Raw genomic sequence first — 26,811 nt, forward strand, 5'->3', positions numbered from 1 at the left:
TGAAACAGATATAGAATTTATTTTCAACCATAAGTAGGAAAATACATAGGTGTAAAGGAAACAAGCTGACCCTGTTATAAACATAAAACTAGTTCAAAAGATAACCAAAGAAAACTGTTAAGGATAACAGTAAATTGAAAATCCCTTGTTTACCATTAGGCCCCTTACAGTTCCTAATATTTTATTTAAAAACAGCTGCCTTTATTTTTAAAGTATTTTTTTAACATAACTTTTTTTTTTTTTTTTTTTTTAAACTTTGTGCAAGTGTTTTGCTGGTATTCCATGAATGGTAAACAAGAGTTGGTCCAGTGCATTACATAGTGGAACATATATATTTATATATGTACTCAGTCGACTAAAGACAGGCAATCCTGATCATTGAAAGACTAACTACTGGCAAAGCAGATGTGGAAATGGTAGGATTTACAAGAAACTTGTGGAGGGGAAAAGAGTGGGTGCTGAAATGAAATGAAAAGCATTGGAGTTGAGCATTTCTGCCAAATGGGTCAGGAACATCAAAGGGATGCCAACAAAACAAAATCTGCAGATGAGCAACCATTATTGCCAAGTTTCAGGAGTTTCCTAAGGTCTAAAATGAAAAATGATTGTTCTAATATTGCAAGCTGTTACCAAAAAAAATTGTGAGAATAGGCTAAGTATGGTCAACCTATAGAATGGCCTACCATTCTACTGTTCTAAGTGTGGCCACAACTACAATCCCCAAAACATATCACATGATGGATGCAACGGATGTGGTAGAGTGTTTAACAAAATACCCCGACTGCACGTTCAGTACTGATCAGAGTGTAAAACACAAAAAGGGTCATTACAATGACTGCAAGGTAAAGTAGAAGTGCATGTGCACAAGCTGCTGATCTTTACTGAAGTTCAGGGTTCCCCTCCTGACCTCCCACCCCACCCCACCCATCCTAAGGGCACATTCCAAATGCACAATGCAAAAGAAGGGGCCTCTAAGGTGTATTCAGTTATTTAAATAGCAGAGAACACAACTTAAACTTAATTCACCACTAGAAGCACAATAACATATATACCGAGAGGGTGCAATAAGTAGACTCGCATTACAACATCACCTGCTCCCTGTGTTTTAATGCACACTGTAACACCACTTGCAAAGGGCTCTTTCTACTAAAGCATCAACCACTGATTAGTGGGCCCATATAACCCACTTGATTTCACAACTCTGCTAGCCTGCGCTATGTGACGTCTAAAATATAGCTGAAAATACAAGTCTGAGATTCCCGTTTGGTGACACTGAAAACAATATATATATATATTTTGTTTAAAAAAGGACATAAACCAAATCATGCCCTCAAGGTAAGAAGTGTTTTAAATCCAAGTTAGCAGCCATACAAATCTATAATTCAGCTTGCTAACATTTCTACAAAAAATAAAAAATAAAAATTTGGTTTGTTTCATGATTTAAAAAAAAAAAAAAAAAAAAAAAGGGTAAAAAGAAAACAACCAATCATATTATTGAGTATTTTCATGATACACATTAACAACACAATTTGTTTTTAAGAAAGGAAACATGATAACACCTTTTATTCACACTTTACAAAAAAAGAAAAGAAAAAAAAATAAGTCTACTACAATACTATCAGCATTTCAAATGTACTCATCTTTAACTGGACATTTGCCATTTGCTTAAACAGAAAGGGAAAAAGACGGACAGAGAAAGAGCAGGTCACAGACAAGGCCCAGACAAGGACCACAGATCCAATGTTTTTGTAAAAATTGTTAAAATCCAAAGTTTTTCACATTTGCTTTTTTAAAGATTAAGATTAATTTTAAGGTGTAGCTGCACTTTCAATCTACATTAAGTGCTTGTCAATTGTTTTATTTTTGTCGTCAACTTTAAGAAATAAAATCTTTAGTGCAGTGTACCACAACTGCAAATTACAAATTTAATGTCAAATGGTGACTTACAGAACCGCCATACCCTGTATGGTTCCCTGCCAGCAGATGAAACGCAACAAGCTAGACCGGGTTATACTTCTGGCTCGTGTGACATACTAGATAGATTAAACTTAGTACGAAAAAACTCCCCTTTTTTTAAAAACAGCTCTAACAAAAAGTATAACAATAATTAAAGGTAGATCTTTACACTTGGCTTTATGGTAATATGCAACAGATGGCACTATACACAAATAGGTTAAGCTATAGCACAGGTCTAGCTCTACAGAACAGCATGGTTCGGTCCCAATTTCATTATAAAAAATAGTTTTGCAATGGCCTGGGGTTTTCTGTGTCTGACATTTTGCTCTTTATTCTGTTTAAAAACGAAGTTAAAAATAGGATGCTTCTTAAACACCAGACCAAAAGTTTCTGAAGGTATCACATGATAGCATACCTTGGTGTAAAAATACAAAAAAAAAAAAAAAAAATTATATATATAAAAAAAATCAAGAACAAAACAAAAAAAAAAAACAGAAGATCCAAGCACTGTGCAAAGAGACAAACAGTTCTAAGGTTCAGCAGCTATAAAATTTACATTTTCCATACTTAACCTGATCACTATGGAATTCATTACTCCATGAGAAGAAAGGAACAAAAAAAAAAAAAAGTCACAGCTAATACCCCAAAAAAAAGAAGGAATCATAAAATCTTTACAAATGTTAACAGTATTTAAAAAATTGAAAAGACATTGTACAGGTTTCCCCAGCTTGCACGGGCAGTGCTGTTTGAGAACAGAACTAGTGAGGCACACGTCTTTTGAAATGGGGGAATTCTTACATTTTCCTACCCATTGTGCACTGCCAATCAGTTGCAAAGAAATTAAGAGCTTTCCATTTCCCCTTCGGTTCAACAGACCTGCCCTCAAAGGGTTCAAAATGTCACATTAGGAACACAACTGACCATAGCAATGCACAGGACCATTCAATGTTTCCTGTTTGTTGGTATTTCACGTTTTTATTTTTATTTTGAAAGGACCCAGTAGAGAATAGAGAAAGCAATGTGTTCCATCTAAATGAAATTAGAAAAATGCATACTAGCATCAGCTGCCTAGATATTTGGGCTTGATACTACTTGATAACGGAATGGAGTTTTGATTGTTTAATTAAAAAAATTAAATAAGCAATGTTCTCAAAATAAAAGTAAAGAAAAACTGTGGTACATCTTGAAATGTAACCCAGAACAGTGCAAATATTAGCAGAGAAAACCTGTCAATGTCTTTTTTTCTTCTTTTTACAAGCTGGTCTTATATATTTTTTTAATAACATTAACATGTGCAACGGATAAAAATTTAGCCTTAGTTAACAATACAATCATTTTTTCCAAATCAGTTTTTTTTTTTTTTTTTTTTTTTTTTTTAAGTACAAAAATGCCATAAATCAGGTCTTTTGTGGTTCATATACAATCATTTAAAGGCTAAATTCAATTTCTATTATACAAACACTTCTCTGAAAAAAACCTTGGAGTGAAGTATGGAAAAATGGCCTTAGAACGTTACTACTGGCCTCAGACAGTGCTACAGATCCCTGTGAACGCAAATGCCTAGACAAGTGTACGAGTGAGCAGACATGCCATGCAGGTGAGCATCAAAACAGTTGCTTTCTTTCAATCTGTTAAAAATATGCTATTGGGTCATTTATTATTGCCTCAGTTTTATTGGATATACCTAGTTTTTAACTGAAATCTTAAATATCTTAAAGTGGTTTTCGTCCTGTATGCTAGTAGTTCTTTGTGTTTGGGTGCAGGTGGTTTGGAGGGGGTGTATTCTGAGGTCCACATAAATTTGCACCACATCGGCCAGAATCAGAATTTTCTAATTGTATTTTTTGTATCTGGTCATCAATCCAATCCCAATGTTCAGAAAATGGCTGGGGCTTCAACTCATTAGATCACTGGAATAGTACAACTAAAATGAGTTGTGTAGCATTGAGAGAAATCAAGAAAAATAAAGGACTAACTTTTTGATCACCTGACATTATACAGTGGTGCCAGAAAATAATCTGCCCTTAATTGATAAATGCATATTCTGTTACACCTAGACTTATTTTTTACATTTAGACAAGCTCAAAAGACCTAATTCATAATTACAATACAGTGCATGAGTTTAAGGCTGCTTTAAGTTAAGAGCAGTAACAAATACAAACTCAACGATGCCTACAGGGTGAAAGGTCACTTTCACACCTGGCACAAATCCAAGCACTAATTGAAACAACTTCACAGATCAGGCTAAGTGGCTCTTACACGTTTTCTTCAGATTTATCACTAGAAGAAACTGAAGATCGTGCTTCAAAAGGCAAGACTTTCAGAATGCGCACCTAATTTTTCATACAAAAATTACACCTCTTAGTAAAAAAGTTATACGACAGTACTTCTAGCACCTAGCGAGCAGAGTCTGGCACCAGTGAATGTGTGCGTATGTTAAAAAGCATAACCTCACTGAACAGTACAAGTCTTATTTTGGTCACATGCATTTTGTGCCAAATATGGGGGGCGGGGGGGGACAGAATTATGGGGAACAATATTGTGTGCATGTGTGTTTTGTTAATTAAAATAAAAATTCAGCATCAGCAACACTTATTCTGGGCACTGGTCATATGTACCTTGAGGCAAAAATAACTGGTTTTAATGCGTTTTATACAAGTGATCAGAGAATATTTTGATCATGGTATCCTGTTCCAATTACTTCAAAAGCTGAATTTGGAGGGAATTATTCCTGTACAATCCAACATTACTTTTTAATCTCTAAAAGCTGAAACTGTGCAAACCCAGTACACTTCTATAGGCATGAATGCGCTTATTTTTAGACTTAAAACTGTATATTATTGGATTAAGCAAGGTAAAAAAAGAAAAAAAAGGAAGGTGTTTGGGGAAGAAAAAAAAAAATCCACCATCCTTCTGGTCCATTCTAACTGTATAGAAAGCATAAAGGGGTTCAAAACATGGATTGTGCCTGATTAACAAGCTTGACTTAATTAAAATTCATGAAAACAAAACAAAAACAAAAAAATCCCTGTTGGCCATACCTCACTCCTCTATAAGTTTCATTTTACAGGTTAAGTTTACAAGATAGTTCGAGGGATAGTGAGCCCTCAGCTGGCTTAACAACTACCTCCTGCCGGGCAGGTGGATTCCATTAACAGGGGGCAAGTAGGGCAACACGAGCTCCAGTTGTGCAAAAAGGGAGAAGTGGTCTGATGGTATGTGCGGGTGCGGGCAGCCACTGATATTGTTCTCAATGAGCCAGTGAGGATCCAGTGGGCCCAGGATGCCGAGCACATTGAGCTGAGGCTTGGAGTAGAAGATGTAATCGATGACACCCTGAAAAACAGTCAAGAAACAAACTCAGCTGAAATGTATGGGACTACAAAAAAGTGGAACTCTATAGCCCAGCTGTGTCTGTGTGTCTCTGTCTCAGAAACACACTTCAGTGTTTTTCTTTGTTATGCTTCATCTTCTCTCCAATTTCCAGCTTTCTCTCTCTACTTGTGCATTTCCACCCCATTTAACTTTAAGAAGGCCCAATGAAAAATAACCTCCAATGAAGAAGACTTAGGTGGAAGTGAAAGAATTAAACTTAAAGCATACTGTATATAATAAAGAACAAAGCTTTAAAACTGCAAGCCTCTTGACCAGGTTGTTACTGAAAACTATAAAAGGTAAATAAATGTAATACAAATACATAGACACGCCTGTGTGTGCATCTATAAACACACAAAACAAAGCTCATTCTCACCTTGAAGTCAAATGTATAGTTTGTGTAAGGCATCAGGCCATTCTCATAGGCACTCTTGAGTTTGAAGCCGTGAGTTATCCTGCTATTGGAAGTGCCATTCTTGCCGTTGCAGTTGAAGTTGGTGAGGCTGTCACTGTAGCGCAACTCTTTGAAATCCTTGTGTGTGCAGTCCACCCCTCCGGTACTCAGGTACTCCACCACACCTGAAACAGACAACTGGAGTGAGCATAGGTCGCTGCCACACTTTTCTCCGAATTATTGCTTGAAACTTAAGATGCAACACAAGCCACTTTCCATAGTACATACTGGAATCTTTGGATGTGAACTAGATCAAAATCAGGGGGTTGAAAGTTTAGCAGTTCCTTTAAACGCATCCTAACGTCAGGCTAGAACATTACAAAGACCCACACATAACGGGAAGACTAAACAAATGGGATGTCAGATCTTGCGGTTTCTTTTAAGACACCAATGCAGATCAAGCAGTACCCTAAAGAAGTAAAACAATTAAACCAAAAGTTGTACAGTCCCAAAAGAATCAAAGACCAAGCTTAAATACGCAGTGCTTACCGGATTCTGGCAAGGAGTTCAGATCAGCACACAGGACTAGCGGGATGGCATTGGTTTCTCCAGAGACTGAGGACAGCTTGAGGCTTCGGGTTGCCTTGTCGATGATGTTCTTGACCTCAGAAAGGAACATCATGGTCTGGACCAGTTTGACATCAGAGTACTCCGGGTCCCAGTGCATGTGTGCGTTGGCCACAAGGATGAGCTGTTTCTCCATGCTGTGAAGGGACTTCCCAGCTGAAAGGGTAACAAGACATTTTATTGTCCCATGACAGTTTCCTATGGGGTGGCCTGCATCAGCCCTAGTTCTCCCCTTCCTCACTGAAGTTACATTCAAACGTGTTTGAATTACAAGCACCGTGACCCACAATTGTGATTCAATTGCCCTTACTGGTTTACTTTAAATTGAAAACCTTAGTATTGAAAACCTTTGTTTGATCTAGAAAGGGCATACATGCCCAAGCCTTTGACAACACAAATGACTCATCCAGTAATACGATATTCAATATGTACATTAAATAACAGGAACATATTTAATAAATGCTCTTAGGCTTTGCCACTTACAAGACATTTCCATGATTTCCTTGCGTAGCTCTAGCAGAACAGCCACCCCGATGTTGTCCTTGGTCATCACTCTGTTCAGCATGGCTTCTGATCCTTCCGAGTTGGCCATGGCAAGCTGGTTGAACTCAACGGTGTGTTTTTGGACCAAGCTAAACCTGCCAAGTACCCATAACATCAGAATGACATTCATATCAGCACACTTGATAGGCTAACAGTTTGATTAAATAGATTAAAATGCATAATTTTGTTGTTTTGGTTCAAGAATGTATGCAATAAATATTTAAGCTTGTTTGATGTCATCTGGTTATTCATTACAATTCAGTTTTATGTGAAGCTGCTATTGCAGGAATTTCAGTTCACACTAAGTTCCCCCGACATACTGAAGTAAACATCACAATTAATGCGACACCTACTTTTCCGTTTTGAAGAATATTGCACAGCCATCCACGTGCTTCCTGTCGGACTCGGACATCGTCCTGGCTCGGGATTTGGGACTAAAGAAGCCATCATAGCCCTGCTCCTTCAATTCTACCAGGAAGTAGTTGTAGTACTGCTCTGTTTCGACCTCCTGCAAAAAGGTGAAGACAGGTTACAGCTTGACTAAATGTTTCAGTGTAAAATATTACTGAAGTCTAAGCAAGCATAGTGGGGGAAACCTACAAGTAAAACTCAAAAGAGGGGTTTAGTTATAATGCAGATTTCAATTTAAATAACTTTTATATAGAATTAAACTCTTGACAGTAATAGATAACTTTTTACCTGAAGACTAATGATGTCAGCATTACAGCTCATTATCTCTTGCATGATCGATTTCTTCCTGTACTCCCAGTTTAAAGCCCAAGATGGACAATAGCCATACAACTGTCGAGTAGCATACTTATCACAGAGCACATTGTAGCACATCACAGAAAACAGGGCTGCAAGGAAGGAAGAAAAACAAATTAAACCTAAGGGAGAAATTCCCCACAGCTTTCTCCAAGATGAGAATTATATGAATTATACTGCAGATTGTCAGGACTGTATCAGAAAATCATTTTAATGAGGTGTTCACTTACTGATGGGTTTCATACTGTTTTTGTAGTAGATTGTAAATAAGTCTAGCTGAAGTACAATCAGTAAACTGACATATGAGCAATTATTCTCAGAATAAGAATTCGGTCTGTGTGAACCCTTAAATCAGGAGCTCATATATGCTCAGCGGAAAGATGGGATATGATACTTTACAGAGCATGCTGGACTCTATAGGGAGACATCCAACAGCCCCCCACCACTCCCAAAGAAAAATGTGCTTATTGTTTTAGAGGCAAAACCATGGAAACTGTGGACAAATTGTAGCCGACCCAATCCCCTTCCACCAGGTGAAACCAGGCTTACCAGAGGGTCGTGCCCGGTCCGGTTCCTGCAGCACAATCCATGACCTTGAAGGTGGCTGTTCTGTTGGAACTAAAGGAAAGAGTATGGCGTGAGACAGGGATTATTTTTGATTGTGGCGGTGAGTTCTGAAACCTCAAGAGGAACGGGTCTCACTTCGTTTGGTGGTACCAGCCAAGTTATCAAGCAAGTAATTCAGTAGCCTTCGTGTCCCATCTGGTTCCTGGTAGAGGTTCAAGATTTCTTGTGCAAGTGGGTTTCCTGAAAAATAAAAAAAATGCCTATAACTGAAAGGAGGTCTGAATAAGATTTAAAAAAATATGCCTGACCCCTCGTTTATGGTGTATAAAAGCACTACTTAAGATTTTCAATTGTACGGAATTATAAATGACTTTGTGATCGACCGTTTTTGGCGACACCATGTGGTAAGTGGAGAATAAAGCAATTTCTGCAGAATAAATCAATGAGTCTCAAAGGAACCTAAACCCTTATGCTGGGCGCACATTACACGACTTTTACAATCAAACCCGATTTTGAGAACGGTGGGCAGCTCACACTTAACGACCAGCACACTACATGTTCGTTTAACTAGGGGGGTCACACACTTAATGACATCCTTTGTTGTGGGGATCTCCAACAGCCTCGAAAGTCCCCAAATCTCGCAGAAACATGCATGATCCATCCAGAGAAAAAGTAAAGAAACATGGACCTGGGCACTATCGAGCTTGCCACTGCTGCCGTTTGCATTCGGTGAAGACATGGCTGGAGAGGCGAGGGCAATAGCCTGCATCCCTGCTGTGAGAGCTGGAGGTGAGCAACAGTCACAGGCTATATCCATCCCACAGTATGATCATCGCATTGTAGGGATCGATATTTTGCGCATACTTGGGTCAATTACAGATATTAATTGGTATTTGTATTTGAAAATATTCAGGTCTCCCATCTCAGAATGTGTAGCTGATCATCTCACCCGCGTCGTAAATATCAAAGTTTGATAAAATCATAGCGACTCCAACTAGATTACGATTGTATCGGGGGCAAGCAATTGCATCGTGGACCGTCTAACAACTACATGTTTATCGGTTGTTGGGAGTACCAAATCGGGCTAAAATGTATGTAGCGCGAGTTTAGCTTCAGTCAAACAGCATCTTACCTTTCAACCCCAGTGTTTGTAACTGAAACAGTTTTCCCAGCTCAAAAGGTAGAACCCGCAACAGGTTATTATTTAAAAGCAGTTCCCTGAAAAAATAAGAATACATCAAATTAACTCACCGAGGAGAAAAAAAAAACTAACAAAAAACATTTTTAAATTGCATCAGGAACAATTGCTCTGTAAAGCTTTTTTTATTTTTATTTAAAATTGACTCTTTTCTCCTATGATAATGGAATTCAAAGAGTATGAACAGCATCTCGAGTTACCCAGGAAATATCTCCATAAGATTCATGAAATCAAATGCCACATATAGGTTCACAGAATGCCCTACATATCTTTAGGAAATCAAGGTTTGTTGTAGAACAGTAGCCCTCATCCATTTTATTTAAGGGTCATTCATTTTTCTATACCAATATTAATAAGTCACACTAAAATAAACGCATGACTCACATTTCAAACTTAGATCATACCAATATAGATAATACTATGCAGAATTACAAAGCAGATATCTTTAGAAAAGCAGTATGCAATGCTAATGGAATAACCCCCGTGAATTTCTAATGCTTAACTCATCTCTGGTTGCAATCAATAAAACCATGAAGCCACGTCGATGCACTTCAGACACTAGAATAAATAGGTGTTGCAACCCATCTTCTAATTACACTCACTCATTTTCAAGCTCCACCTGAAATTCCTAGCTTTAGATAAAACTTAAAGAAATACAATGAAACAATGCATTTGAACACTTTCAAAGCCCTGGGATTGCCATTTAAAGCTTAGTAGAAGGGTGTTCTACAAATAACGATTATCAATCACAAACCTAAATCAATTGCACACATCAGGAAGATGAAAAAGCACTCTGCTCATCTAGCATATTAATGCAGTGTGCACTGAATTCCTAAAGGGCAGATAGATCCATGCACTGACATTTTTTGAAATTGAATGGTCACAGATATTTAATTAAGAAAATGTAATTAACACAAAATGTACCCCAAACCAATTAGGATTTGATAGGAAATTAAAGTTTGAAAGCTTTAGTTACTAACTATACACTTTGGTTGTAAGCAACACAATAGTTGGATTAAATGTACTGAAATGGGTTTCTGTACACCAGTGTGAAGCTGTTACCTATAGAAACATATTGAGAACACATGATGGCATTATACAGACTATTGGCAACGAAGTTGTCATTAATGGAGTTATGCATTTTAACATTTCTACAGCGTGACGAGATTCAGCCAAGACCATTATTAACTCTTTGCAGCAGCAACTGGTCAAAATGAGAAACTTTCAAAAAAAATCTTTGGGAAATGAAAGACTAAAAAGCATTGACGGGCTTATTATCTGATCCGATTGATAACTGGGCCCGTATTCATAAAGCATCTGAGTGAGAAATCGATCCAAAGTGCATGAAATATCTGAGTGATGTAAATTTGGTCCTACTTTTATTCTTAGGAGTAAAAGCTATTCATAAAGATTAGGATTCATAAAGTAGGTAGGATTTGGAAGATGGCAGCAAACTGAAGACAGCGTCAGTGCACCTTCCGTGAAAGGAAAGGTGTTACAGCGGCATGATTGAGTTATTGCAACGATACAGATTTGACAGAAATTGAATATTGTTTTAGTCAAAAATGCAGTTACTTCAACCAGTCAGAAATGTGACAAGGTGGTGACAATTAGGGCCGGACATATATTGGAGCATCTATATTAAAAATCAGCTGATATTGGCCTTTTACAGAAATGTATGTATTGGCACATATTCCACCAACATTGCACCAATGTATTCTCAAACTATTGGCTAAATACATTTTTTTCAAATTACCATAAAATTCTTCATCAGACTTCAGACAAATAAATACATGTTTATTTGGTTTTACAAATTATTATAATTATTTACCTATATATATATATATATATATAATTGTATTTGTTTAAACAGTTATGGTGCACACTACACTACTGAGCACCATGGTGAAACAAACACACCCACTGAGAAACACTGGGCTAATAAACCAATAAACATGTTTTACTAAAACACTCATAACCAACAGAAAGTGTTTTTGAAAGCTGTGTTGCATTTGAGTATCCATGGTTTTGATTGCTTATTTTCGTAATAACTGACGATTACCGTATAATATGGCATAGAGGTGCATGTTTAATGAAAAGTTAAATAAATCGCTTTTCACAATTCACAATAGCAAATAAAATAAAGAAAAACCGTAAATGTTCATGGAAGATGTTGACTTGGATATCAAACAAAAAACGTCTCCAAATGACAAACAAGCTCAAAACACAGTAAAACATCTAAAGTAAATTAGTGAAAAACACATCTCAGACAATGTTGGATAAAACTGAAACTATACATATTTATAAAACGATTTAAAATCCTACATCGTGTTTTGAGGACAAGAACTTTCTTCTATTTGTGTGTGAAATTGCTCATGTACTTTGGTCTTTGTTCTAATGTATAGAACATGCATATTTTTATATTTTTCCTTAATTCTCCCTAATACATTAAATAAGCTCAAATTTCTACAATGTTTCATTTGTAGTTATGAAAAAATAGTTAAGTTCATTATGTAAAATATTAAAATCCTGCCTTCAATGCATATTTGACAATGTCAGATTTGAGGGATCCATGCTAGAAAATGTCCGTTTTGCATGCCAACAAAAAGAAAAGTAAATAATCGGCCGATACATCAATAATCGGGAAATGTAGCTTCCCAATTATTGGTATCAGTGAGGCATTAGTGACAATGTTGCAGTGTCTGGCAACAAGGAAAATGCAATAACGTAGCAGTGATGTGGGACCATCACAGCCTTCAATAAGCAGAATTTTCCATCAGACCATACAGGCCTTAACAGCACCCAAGATCATCCGACAGTTAATTGATTTCCCCATTACTACAAGGCAAATATCCCCAAAACAAGCCGCATTCATAATCAAAAGGCTTGTCTATGTTCGTCAAGGGTTTTACATTACACCAATTCTATATCCAACTATTTTTGATATAGCACCAATCAAAGTAAAAATAAACTGCAAAACAATGAAAAATTATTCACTCATACAAAGCATATTCATAATAAACTATGTGCAGTGACGAATGCATGTTAAATTTAATTTGTATTTTATTCATTACAGAGCGTGTGAAATTGCGAATCTGTGTCAAACCCTTGATGAATATACCCCAGCATTTTCCATGTACAACAGAAAAAATGTATATATATATTGTGATGAATGATACATTAATCTAGCATTTTTATTTCTTGTAGCACCTTTACATCCTAGTAATGAATTAATAAGGGGGCAACAATTATCATTTCATGACAAATTATAAACAAATAAATGGCTGGGTTTGCACACTTTAAAAAAAAAAAAAAAAAAAAAGTCTTAAGTAAAATACTTACTGGTACTTGAGCAATTATCACATGACCTTATCTTAAATTTCCAGTGGTTTCTTGGCCGTTGTGGAAAGGGTAAAAACAAAGAGCAACTTGGCAACATTACCTGAAGGACCTAAAATTACTTTAAGCCCACAGAGATATGGTGTTTAAATATACATTACAAAACACCCAGCAGACAGAGAATAAACTATTTACCTGAGTGACACCATGTTTCCGAGCTCTGCTGGTAAGCTCCTGATCTTGTTGGACGACAGATCCAGGTAAACCAGGTTATGGAGTTTGGCAATGTCTGGTGGAATGCGCGAGAGGGAATTGTCGCTGAGATGCAATGCAGTTAAATGCGTCAGTGACCACAATGCAGTGCTTAAGCTCCTTACTTTCCCTGTAAGGAAGAGAGATAAATACATTAAACAGCATGCTCTTAAATGTTTAATTTAATCACTGGGCTTCATCTACCTATGGGAAGCAGGCCAGGAATTAAGTTCCCTTAATTATTCCCTTAATTAATTGGGAAGACGAGAAAAATAAATAAGAAAATAGCCCTTTCTTTTGTGTAAGTGTTCATATACATATTAGTACAAGTTTGTAAGAGGCATTTAATTTAATTGCTTTGAAGAGAAAACAAAAACATTTAAAAATAACGAAAAATCTAAAAATCAGCAGAAAAAAGTGGAAGGATACAGACATTTTGTAACATTTTTGGACAGTCGAGATTTACGGATCCCACCACAGGCACATTATTGAATGCTTTAACGCAGCACAACATTTTTAAAAACTAAGTATTCATCATTTACCAATAACAGCTGAAACATCTATAAAAAAAAAGGCTGGAGATTACCTGCAGTATTTGCACACTGATTTCTTCTTTTGGCAAGACCTCAAATTCTGTTTCCTTTGATTTCCGCACTTACCACTGATTTCTAGCTCCGCCCAGTATGATTTCTTCCCGTTGGCTGCTTCCTCACTTGACATTATTGTATACATCCGCCTCGGATCTGGCGGATCATATTTTTCCTTGGGCATTCCTGTGTAACTAAGAAAAAGTTAATATTAATAGTGATTAACTACAAACCTGTCTCCTATTGAGATTAATTTATTGTCAGAAGCCATGTGAACAAATTTACATTTCACGGGTAGTTTTAATTTGGTCTATTTCTATGTTCCTGACCGATTTAAAGATGCTGCAAAATATTTTAAGCAGGTGTGCCATACTGTATTACCTTACCTTTCAAAAAATATAAAAACACATTGTGGGGAATAAAAAAAAAAAGTATGAATCAGAATCTTAATTCTGAACAGAATTAACTGCAGTGTCAAATGGAGACTATGCAAACACAGTATTGTATAACAATACAAGGTTCTATGCCCCATTTTATGGCTAAACAGCCTGAACCCAAAACATGTAGAAATGTAGGCTTGCGTGCTCTCAATCTTACACTATTATATGTACTTTCAAATAGTTTAATTATAATTATGACCACTCATTAATGATATTAAGGAGCTTATGATTAAAACCTACAGCCAGACCATGAGAAGGTAACCTCTGTATTCTAGAGGACATTAAGGTTTGCTTTTCGTCCACAAATACAACAAATTAGATGTGCAATCACACCGGACATATCAAAATTAAACAAATGTAATGGTCTTCAACAAATTTTTGTTTGGGACTGAAGATTTAATACAACTTTTTTTGATATTCATCCATCATATAAATTTGTGCATTTAAATGTACTTCTGAATGATCAGTTATTTGCACAGATAAAAAGCTGTACATAATTTTATTAGTATATCAATGCAAATTATACTACACTAAATTATAAACTAAGTGCAGGGACAGCAATTTCCACTCTGCCCTACTTCTACTTGTAATGAAGTAGACCTAATGACTTGAGAACTCATTACAGACCACTGCAATGCTTTCTGAAGAAAGCCAAAAAGCCAATCAACTTGTGCAATTTCAATTCTATCCAGAAGTGATTGCAATGCAACAGACACTTTGAACAGGACTTCCCCTTAAAGAAGCCAGTACAAAAACCATTTCACCAAAGCAAATCCCTCCATTCATTGGAAACTTTGCATAGCATAAACTGAAGTTGTTTACATGCCATGTAACATTGTGTTGACTGATTGTTCCACCAAAACACGTTTGCACACTTGCGTTATCTTGAGGCTAAAATTAGTCTATACACCAATGAGGGAATCATTCTGCTGGGATCACTACTGTATTCTTTCATGTTTATTCTAAGATAAATAACAGAATAATGGACAATATCACCACATCTAATGATAATGCTTCAGTGTCGGTACTCTGAATCCACACATTGAAACTGACAAAAATATTAAAAGGATGGTTATTATTTTGAATATATGCAAATAAGTCCATCTCTCTTAGATGTGAAACACATTTACAAAGAATCTTCAAAGATTAGGTTAACTAATTTTTATGAAGAAAAGCATTTGACCGGGTTTTAATTATGCTTGGAAATGAAAGGACTTTGTGAGCTCAGTAGGCTGTCCTTGGGGCTAGGCTGTTTATTAGTGTGGTCTCTGTTGTTTTAGAATAGAAATAAGTATAGACCATAAACCATCTTGTTTAGAATACATCACGTTCTCTGATAGTTGTTTTAATGCTCTGCCAGGTCACAACACCCAGACTTGCTGCCCACTGCATGCGCACTTGCACAAAGTAATATTCACAATCCTATTGTAACACTGCTTTTTAATCCTGAACCTGACAAATTGGTTTCAAATACTATACTGGTGTTTGTGCTTCAAATGAGGCTAATTATAAAACAATTTAACATTCACAATCCCAAGCTTCAATGTTTCAACTGCTGCAGTTTTCAAGTGTATCTTTAATTTTTTTTATTTATAAATGTAAAAAGTCTGAAGTGAAATGAACACACAAGATTAGCGAGAACATGACAAAGTAGCCTATGGAAACAACTCCACATTGCTTATTTTTGATGGGCTTCTTTCTACACCACCATCACAGCACTGCACTGTCATTTGCACACTGTGACCCCCTGCAGTCTGCCCAAGGTGCACTCTGCTGAAACAAACACTCAGCAGGGAATGTTGCTGCTGTCTTGTTCCATGTACTGGTACAGCACCTCTAACCTTTCACAATGAGTGCTATAATTGCCAGGTGGTGCCCTCCACACTGGAGTTTGGTCAAGTTGGAACGGCTTTGAGAAGAATGGACAGCATGGCATTAAAGAAAACCTCACCAAGCACAAAGCACTAATCATCTTCTTTCCCACCGTGTGTGTACAGAACACTATATTTATAGTCATGGTCGAGTAAGAATCCAGTTTGAGCCTGTTCACCAAAACGAGCCACGTTAGGGGTCATTCCATTGTTGGCTGTAGTGAAGAACATGCATGTGTGACCTTGCAAGCTCATAACAGCACTTGGAATAGCAGATGGAATCAGATTTCCAACTCATTCAGCTGCACGACTACTAGTTTGCATTCAACTAGCATACCCATGAGTGTTATGGTAGGCACCAGTGATCAAATTCAGTTTTCACAGCTGATAAGCCTGCCATTTCCTTGCAGGCTTTTAAATGCGATTTTTGTACCCTCCCTTGAGAGCTACTGGCTTTCAATCTGCCACAAGATGAAATCTGGAAAATATGTAAAGCCAACTGTTTGTTCATTCCGTTATTCACATATCGATTCCTAACTGGATTTTCACATTGCATTAAGACCGGACATGTCTATTATGAAACTGCTAGTGGATGATCGAATTTATTCTGTTCATTTCAGCAACATCCATCAATCATGGAAAAACAAAACAAGTCCAATTTTTTATCCCCCACTGGAGAATCAGACTAAAAAGAAAGACATGACCAACACCCAGTTTCAAAAGTACCGATCAGATCAAAGCAATTGATCAGATGTTAGCAAGAATCTTACATGACTAAAAAATGAGAAGATGGCATCGTCTCGGAAACGGGATACAAATTATAGATGCGCCGATTCGATAATCTGTATCGGTGCGATACAGGCCAAAAACACTGGATCGGATATCGGAAATAATAGATGTTGTAATTCGATACGATCCACCGACAAATCTAGCCTGAATCTTCGCCTTAAAGGGAAACTCCACTGAAAATCCATATTTTCTCAGGTTATTCTATAAGTAGAAACATATTATGTGAAGTGAGTTTTTCATGTCCAGCTCATTCTATGTACCAGAAATCAGAGATCAAGAAATATGCCATGACATCACCAGGTTCCTAACTCTGGAGCTGCTTTCCTGAGTCAATGGAGGAAATCAGAAAAGTCACGAAAATCATTATGACTTTTTTTTTTTTTTTTTGCCCTTAGCAAACCTCAGTCACATAGAGGGTATAGAGGGCATAATAGTCACATTAGAGCAAGGTTCCTGTAGGTTAAGGATGTGGAAAAATAATTACTTTTAATTACTTTTCATAGTCTTAATTACTGACTTTTTAATGACCTGGATCAAAGTGTTCTAGGATTATAATAGTTGCATTGACAAATTCCATATAAGCACAATCGGTGGAATTCTGCAGATCTGCGGAAATCTGCACTACAAGAACACAACCAATGGCTTCCTCACAGAGACGAAAACACTTTTAAGTGTATAATATGTGCAGTGCAATTAAACAACCACACATCTACAGCTGGTGTGTTAACCCACCTAAAAGCCAAACATCCTTGTGCGAAACTAGCAATGACAGAAAAGGGAAGAGGAGCAACAAACAAATTAATATTAAGCTACACACACAGCCAACTATTGCCGTTTATTTTGTATTGACTGGAACTCGAGCGCACAGTGTGTTTCTGAACGCAGAGCGGTGTCTGTATGTTGAGTGGTGCTTGGAAGCGTGGAAAAGTAAATTGTTTATTAAAGTAGATTGTATGAATTAGTTACATAGATAGTCTAATACATTTTGTATTTCACTGTTATGACCAGAAAACATTGCCACAAGGATGCTAATGTTAAGGTGTAGCTCACATTGCTAAACTATTAGACTATTTAATGAAAAATAAATTAAAATAAATCGAAGATCTTTAGGTGAAAACTTAAATGTATGACCTAGGACTAACACTGGAGATGCTATTTATGTTAATGTTAAATTGAAAAGTATTTATTTTACTGGACATGCTTATAAATATACAATATATATATTGAGGTTTGAGTTATTTGCGTTATGTTTAAATGCTGCTTAAACATATATTTTTTCATTTAAAAGAGTTTCAATAAATAAAAGGAAACAGCATTACTGCATAAGTCATGTTGTTGTGGGCTTTGTTTTTTTTCCTTTAAGGAAATAGAGAAATTTGTTTCACATTGCATCGGTATTGGTATCAGCAAATATTAAAGGTTGAGGTATCGGATCGGAAAAGAAAAAGTGGTATCGAGCCATCCCAAATACAAATCAGCCAACCAGAAAAACAGGAAAGAGCGGTCAACCTGTACTCAAACAAATGTTCACCACAGGTTTGATATCCATCATCCATACTGCAACCTACTACACAGGGCCACTTCCCTACTGCAGCCTCATTGCGTAACAATATACAGCAGATTTCTGGAAGGTGGGAGAGCCACAAGTACCAGTTTGCCCACGCCTTGCAAAGGGCTGGAACGAAAGCCTGCACAACCACATCCTCCATTCACATCTCTGGGCATCTAACCCAGCTCTAATCCAAACAAGCACAAATCCTTACATACGAGTGTGTAGGTGGCCAGCTGTGCAGTCAGCTCTAGCTTCACAGTCATTTTATACCACAACATGTTGGGCAGGGGAGAGGGAAACTATCCAAGACACTTATACAGGTATTTAGTTAGACCTCCACCTGATGGATCATACTCAGCAATATCCCTGATCTGCCCATCAACTTCCAAAACCCACAGAAAGTGCAAAATAAAAACAATGCCTCACTTTTTTTGAAAAATGCTAAGGTGAAAATGCAGAAATATATTTTCACCAAACAAACTATCCCAGCAGAATTCCAGGATTTGTACTAAATTAATTCTAGGGGAGATTTCTGTAAGGATTATGCAACTAAATTTAAGTAAAGTCAAGTGCCATTGCATGCCCAGACAGAAGAAAATGAAACATGCTCATTCATTGCATTACCTGCATTTCTGAGCTTTTAATTTTTGTGAATTATCCATTGAAGTCTACAATCATATAATTGCAGAAAACTGGAGGGTCTAACAAAGCAGTCACAGCTCCAAAGTGTTTGCTACAACACGAGGATCTATTTTTAAGAGTCAGATATCTGCCATTAAAAACTGCTATTTTAATTTATTAACTTGCAGGCAGGAACTCCAAATTATAGACCTGCTGTTTAACAATAGGATGTCACTTGATTAAGACAGATATAAAAAGTCAGAATAAGTACTGTCTTTCTGCAATAAAATGAAAGTTCTAGTGCATCTTGAGATTGTTTAAAATAATATTTTAAATACTCCTTTATATTTATTGGATTAGTGTTGAAGACTTCACAAAATTTGGAAGTTAGAGATGTCAATAGAACAATGCTGAGCAATTTAGATGTAGTAAAAGGTCTAATTATTTATTTTAATGGCATACAATAAGTATTTTGCATTTCATTGTCTCTTGATTTTGGCCATTTGTTGGGGGGGGGGGGGGGTGATGCATGGAATGCAGAAGTATAAATCGAGTATACTATAGTTTTTTTGAAGTAAAAGCAACTTATTTTATACCTAGGTGTTATTGTATCATCTCTCCACAAAACGTAACTGTCACTGAAGGCTTTTCCATTTAAAATCCTTTAAACACACTCCCATAATGTGGGGTGCAGTAAAGTGTGCACGCATGTGTTTCGATGGATATTTATGGAAGAGCTAACACAATGGGTAAAATAATGCAACCGGTTTCTTTTGAGGTTAGTCTGTCATTCAGCACTTTCAGACAAGTATGAATTATTGAAAGGAGTCTGGCGAGCAGGCAAATGAGGTATGGTAAGGCAGCCATTTTTAACTAATCTTTAAAAAGGTACAGCAGTAACCAGATGGGTTGTCATGCATGCCCTCCAACAGATTCTGCTTTGTTTCTACAAGGAAAACAAATTTCCATAGCTTTATACCATCACACAAAACACCACAGAATTCACAAATACAATATTATGGCAAATCTAGATAAGTTTATTAGTAAGGCATTTAGAAACAAACTAAAAAGTATTTAGCTTCTATAAAGCTTAGTGTCAATTATATATAGATTTGTGACCACAAACTGCAAGTAAATCTATCACAATACAGGCTATAAATCTGGTATAAATGTAAACTTAAAGCTGACTACACAGACTTTACAAATATTTAAAACTCATCAGAAAAGGTGTCCAGATATGTCCAAAAATGTTTGTTTTTTTTTAAATTGAGGAAATAGGTTTTTGTGAAATGAAAGGTATATGAACAAATACATTATGCTCAATCTCAACCAGAAATATTACACTGGACTCTAGAAAACAGAGTTGGCAATACAGATCTCAATGCCACTCATACACAGTTACAAATCCAGAGTAAAAGGACAATTCCACTGTTTTTATTTGGCATACTGCAGAGTAATTTAGTAAATATAACTAACTTTATATACATTTTAACTGGTTGCAAAATCACATATATTAAACAGAAAATATTTTCCTAAACGTGATTTCAAAAGTCTTAAAATTGATGAGATGAAGTGTTGTTATAACTCCCACTGGAAATAAATTAGCCTGGTACTATAAAACCAGTGCCACACCATTGTGCCATTGCTCAGTGAACTTGCTTGCCTTGGCTACCTGCAGATTGAATACAGAGAGTGTGATCATTGTTTCCAGTACTGATGGAAACTGCCTGATTCTCTTCAAAATGTAATGAGATTTCTTAAGATAGATCAAAATGATCTCTGCAACATTTGCAGCTCAGAAGCCTTCTCCCTAACTGAAAAGGGATCTGCATATACCATTTTTTTATATAATGTTTGGCTGTGTATTTTTAAGAAATTACCACTATACAGAGTAATCAGTCTGCAGTATGTATGTGTAGACATCTATAGCTATATAAGAATGGCAAAAAGCAAACTGAAATTGCAATATACATTTTGTATGCATGCGAGACAGAATTGGATTATCTTTAGGCATTTTGTTCTTGATTGCTTGTATACATAAATTCACAATACTTCACTGTTTAAATCTCAGTTTACAAATTTGACAGGTTACCAATCCTATAAATGACTCAATCACTTTTTAGAAAGACTTCACTGCAGAGATGAGCTATAGTAGCCGGGGGGTGGGGGGTTGAAAGACCAATCTTGGAGACAACCCCTACCCAACCCATTCACAATTTGAATTCCTACACCACTGCAAAAAGGTTTTCCTTATAGCAGAAAAAGCAAATCACAAAAGATTAACCTCAAAGTATAGAGTATTTATTAATTTGTATAAGAAAGGTTACAAAGAAACCACTACGGCCATATTGCTCTGTTGGTTTTAGTATCTCCGGGACATCGAAGCACTCTTGTTCTTATTAAACTATGCTCGCGATTATTTATAAATGTTAGTACTTTCAACATTTTACTGGAATTCTCCTGTTCCAATACCTACCGCACTCCTTAGCACATGAGAGATGGCACTATGTTTGCACTGCATAGCTCATTTGTAATAGGATGTATTTATTGTTGTTTTTCAGGTAGTGATGTTCTTTACTGTACCTTTCTAATGTTTCTTGTGAAAACTTAAGTCACCCTGGGTAAGGGCTAAATAAATAATACATTAAATAGTAGTACCGTACTAATCCAAAGACCTAGACATTTCTCAAAGGATCCCAAGTAATCGGCTTCAACAATAGTTCGTTTTTGACACTCCTGCAAGTTAACACACGGACAGAGACCTTAGGTTTTACTAATCATACATCAAAGTAAAACGAGAACGAATTTAGCTCACCTAGATTGGTGACCATCAAACCATCTGGTCACCCTTTACCCGAGAAACAGACATCTTTGCCAGCTTGAAAAGAGAATTACATAGAGACTTTACAGTGAAGAGAGGATTAAGAACCCATTTTGTAAGTCTTCTGAAATGCCAATTATAGTGTCAGTCTGGGTTGAAGATCTAGAAGGTTCAGCTTTACTTTTTACAGGTAGCATGATACATTTTCTTGTGCTCTCCCACAATAGATAAAGACAAGTACTCAAAGAATTACAGCGGTTTTCACTCAAAACAGATTTCAGGGCTATATGTAGTAAATTGCAGAAAATGTCATGTCATAACCAAAAAGCAAAGCAATCTGGGTCTGACAATTCAATGCTTTCCCCTGTTTGTTTTGCAACACCTTTGTTTGATATATGTATTTAATACATAATGAGGTAAAAAATATTTCACTTTGTATCGCTTAAGAGATGCTCCAAAAGAGCAAAGAATTACCAACATTACCTGAAGTAATTAATTTGACTTATGTATCTCTGATATGGTTCTGGTATTGCCAAGAGCTGAAGACAGGAATTTGTAAAATATTTTGACAGCATTTTACAAGGAAGAAAGATCCCAAATAATTCAATTGTAATCTGTTGGGTTTTAACGGTATAGAATTAAAAAATAAACTGAGGGGGAGAAACAATGTTCAACTGATAACACAGAAAATTTACATTCATCACATAGGATTTAACATAATTACCAGACAATTTTGTAACAAACTCAGATTTAGACTGAGGAATTCAAATTACAAATTGGTTGGATTTTGATACATGATATTGCAGTCCAAAAACCTGCAATGGTGGCAATTTGACATAAATAATAAAATTAAGATAAAAACATGCCCAGCCTTTTTCATAGTGATTCCCCAGAAATGTATGACGTCATTTTCTTTTGCAAGCAACGCATGATCCCCTTGGGCATATTAGGGCAACTAAACACAGACCCCATACAAAGCATAAAATATTCAAAGCTACATGAATTTGCTTAAACCTTTAATTCACTATCTAAACAGTGTTTTCACACAGTCTGGACAAGAATCTGTTAGACAAGAGGAGAATTAACCTTGTGAGGAGTGTTTGATGAACACAGCGCTGACAACTTTCCAGGAATATTTCACAGAAACAAAACAAAACAAAAAAAACACAATTTAGACCTTGTTTTCTAAAATCAATGTTTGCAAACCAGACTTTGAAATGTAGTGAAAATTACAATCTTGGCCCTTGACCTGCATTCAAGGATGAGCAAATTATTTCCTATTAGGTGAGTAAGACCAGGGTATAACTTGACATTTTGTCTGTGCCTCACAACAAGCCATTTAGAAATGCAAAATACAAAACACAGAACCATACACCTTTTTAAAGGATTTACTGCAAAACCCTAGCTGTATTTTAGGTATGCTTGTTGTCAAAGTATTAACAAAATAATTGTGTTAGCCAATTTGAAATTGCACTTTTAATGAGAAAAATGTAATGTGTCCTTAAAATTGCAAAACATTACTTTAAAATTAGGAAGAATAGCACAGTTTTGTGTTTTTTTCCTACCAGAATCTGAAATTTAATCTTGCAAATTAGTAGCATTATTTTAATGTACAACAGTCCTGTTGGTGAGTCCTGTGTATTCACCCCTTCAAACCTTCCCCCAACCATCTGGGCCATAACAGACAATTTTCTAACACAATCTGGGCATACCTTGCCATAATCAGCATGTGATGTCCAGACAATATAATTCATGATACAATATATGGGGTGGTATTAAACTAAAATGTTAGATTGCGAACACACTACAAACAAAAAATGTCAAAGGGATTTCAATCTGATACAGTACATGTTGACAGAACAAAATGTGACATGCTTAAGCAAATGCATCTCACAATAAACAAAATGTAAATGAGTAGCTTTATCCTGCTGTAGACTTTTGACAAACCTTCATATACAACTTAAATCAACAAATAACACTACTTTAACAGTTTACCATCTCATAAAATTAAATATTAAAAGGCATCCTACCTCAATATGCAATTGGCACTTGGTAACCATAAATGCCTCTTTGAAAAGATACCTCAGCAATACAAGATTGGCCATTTTTGAATAGAAATTGAAGGTCCCCTTTTACCAGCAGAGATAACCATGAAATTAAAATGAAGGCATCACAGGTGTGCTGTGTAACATTCAAACTGCTTGATTATGAATACTTCATTCACACACAGGTTGTTTATGATCCGCAGAAAAGTTGCAACAAAAACACTTGAATAAAAATAAAAATAAAAAAAGACAAGCCTGAAGTGCAGAACTTCGAGGCCTGACAATCCTAATCAAAAATACAATATTCACACACTGAAAAGTCTTTTAAATCTGATTTGTATATTTGTATTGTAGGTCATTAGAATAAATACCAAATTGCATTTCTTTAAACAATCAACCTTCCCTACTTTTGTTTTGACTGCCTAGTTGGAAAAGGAAAACAAGCCAGTAGCAGAAACACAGCTGTACCACTTTACAGCCCAAACAAGTCTGAGCTCATCCACTCCCATTACTGTACCAGGGTAAATGATGCACACGCAAATACATTCATTTTACAGTTAAGGGTCAGATTATATTTGCATGTATATAAACGATTCAGTGATGCAAAGAAAAGTTACTGAGCTTGGAATAAGTCTCGTCCCAAACACACTGGGATGCATCACAGCTAATTAAAACACCTGGGTTAGGACAACCATGAGAAAATATATTTCAACAATGTATTGTTCACCCACATAAAAACTGTTGGATTAAAAAGTGAAAAGTTTTAGTTATGAATTTGAAATAGTTCAAAAGCGATAACCATTAAACCGTACAAAGTTGCCGTTTGCCAATTTGTATTACATAGACTGACAGTGACGGACAAATGTTGCAGATGTAACGGTTACATGCATTCACCGCAATCCGTGAAATTACATCTTTAAAACAAATAATTAACTACATGACAAAAACGCAGTTTCCTCGGCTGAATTAAAGACCTAAACACAACATTAAAACAATCCCCAAAATATGCCTCTAGTGAGCCAGCCAAGTCGATGCTTTGTGATTATTGGGCCGCTCACCTGTCAATCACGACTTTCTATTCCCCTGCTCGGCTCAGATCTAAATGGCTTCAATCCGAAATAGGCCTCAATACGGGAAACGATTAAACGAAGCGCGATTTACACCACAATCCGAAAACCCACGACACATCCAGTTATATTCTTGTGTGAAACCACGTTTGAGGGGGAATCGTGCGACACCAACACGAAACGCAAACAACGCAAATAAGCAGCAGCTCCACCGACACACACACACTGGCTGCATGTAGCTAAACTTTAAGAGCACGACAAAGCTCACAAAGACGCGCTCTCTAACATCGGATCAGGGCCTTGAGCGATGTGGGCTGTTTGTTGTGCTCTTTAACGGCGTGCACCGACGCGATGTATGCCTGAAAATAAAGCCAAAGTAGACAAAAGTTTAAAGCACTTGAACCAAAACGAGGTTTCACGACCCTCAACCATGCGAGGATATAAACACTCAATATAGATATATGAAGCGTGTACACGACATCACAAATACACATTTAATCCAATCCTGCGTGTCCGCTTTATTGCTCTCACATCCTCCTCACTGCCTCGACCCTCGGGAGCAGGACTTATTTCCACCATCATAAAGGCTCGTTGACAACACTTGCCACCTGAGAAGCGCGTTTCTTCTACCCGTGGTTACGCTTTATTTTCTTCCCACAACATCCAACACAGACGGAGACGCACACATTGGCCTAGTTATTCAAGGATCTACCCAATCTGCATTTTGTTTTTTTTTACCTGCAAACGCATACCAGTTTGTGCAGACCAATGTGTTGTTTCTCTTTGTTTCTCCCCCACTCTGTATCCGCAGCTCCCTCACCGAAAGCAAACAAGCATCATGGCGGCCGTGCGACTCGGGCTCTGTGATAACAGCGCTCGCCGCCATTGGCTGCGGGGGAGAAGGGCGGGGCCAACGCGACGCTTCCGCCGTACGTGGGGCCGCAGCGCGCTGCCGTAAAACGTCATGTAGCCGCCGCCGTTTATTCCAAAGAGCTGGAGCAGCAGCGGCGTTTCTGTTACACATTTACACATAAAAAGACATCGCGGGCTGAGGCAGGGTATGATGAGTTTGCAAACATTGCTTCATTGTAGTAGTACGCCCTGGCTTTTATTTTTAACTTAATCGAAAGAAAGCAAAACACATCGCATGCATTGTATGGTACGTACACCCTATATTGAGCACAAGCTAATTATGTCTACTGAAAAACAGCCCTACAACAACCAAATCATCCACATTATTTACTTCATCCGTGTCTTGTTTCTTTTGCAATTGACAGTTATATTAAATCGCAGCAATACCACTATAAAAATGCGTTCATTAGAGACCGACTTTTGTTTACATGGGTATGCAAATCAACCCTGTTATTTGCGACCTGGCGAATAGTAGCGGTTTTACGGTACGCTACGTCTACGTCTACCGTGGCAGACAACGTACGTGTGAAAACGAAAGCAAAAATATACACAAATATACACAGAACAGATCAAATATGTTCATGGAATATGTTTGCACACATGCGGGGTTTATGTTGTATCGGAACAAAACGTACACGTTCGTTGAATACAGAAAACAAAACTTAAACATTTGTACATATGGGATTCATAGGATTCCTGGCAGGTTAAGGATCACGTTACTTCCTGCAAATCAAACACGCAGGATCATGGAAGATTCCAGTTTAATAATTCATTATAATTACAATTCACTTTGATAAAAAAAAAAAAAAAAGACGGAATCCAAATGGTCTAATTCTTGAGATATCAGTAAAGTGTTACGTTTTAGCATACCGTTGTTTTTCTAAACAATAGTATTAAGTAAAATAAGTGAAATAATTATATTCTAACGTAATAGGTAACATAAACTACATGAACTAGGTAAATGTAAAAATAAGAATAAGTTGTTTAAATGTATTCAAACATCTGTATTATATAAACAGCTAAATATATAATTATAGACATAATCCCTGTACAAATTACAATTATTTTCCATTCTGAATTCTCCATTGCT

The 26,811-nt window shown here is 36.7% G+C and overlaps 1 protein-coding gene across 3 annotated transcripts; it reads right to left on the minus strand.

Annotated features, from left to right (window-relative positions):
- Positions 1–25,649, minus strand: cnot6a (CCR4-NOT transcription complex, subunit 6a). Of its 3 annotated transcripts, none has more exons than XM_066716945.1 (12): positions 25,548–25,649; positions 13,676–13,797; positions 12,960–13,146; positions 9,360–9,445; positions 8,363–8,467; positions 8,210–8,278; positions 7,595–7,752; positions 7,249–7,403; positions 6,836–6,990; positions 6,275–6,508; positions 5,708–5,910; positions 1–5,292 (listed from the first exon to the last, which is right to left on the minus strand). In XM_066716945.1, the coding sequence occupies exons 2-12, from the start codon at positions 13,785–13,787 to the stop codon at positions 5,080–5,082; spliced, it is 1,677 nt and encodes a 558-aa protein (XP_066573042.1). In that variant the 5' UTR covers positions 13,788–13,797; positions 25,548–25,649; the 3' UTR covers positions 1–5,079. The 3 variants fall into 3 exon arrangements, with proteins under 3 accessions (XP_066573042.1, XP_066573043.1, XP_066573044.1); XM_066716946.1 differs by having other exon boundaries at positions 25,562–25,628; XM_066716947.1 differs by lacking the exons at positions 13,676–13,797; positions 25,548–25,649 and adding an exon at positions 13,603–13,674.
- Between the last annotated feature and the right edge of the window lie 1,162 nt (positions 25,650–26,811).

Source organism: Amia ocellicauda, chromosome 11, assembly GCF_036373705.1.
Source record: "Amia ocellicauda isolate fAmiCal2 chromosome 11, fAmiCal2.hap1, whole genome shotgun sequence".
NCBI classification, from domain to species: Eukaryota; Metazoa; Chordata; class Actinopteri; order Amiiformes; family Amiidae; genus Amia; species Amia ocellicauda.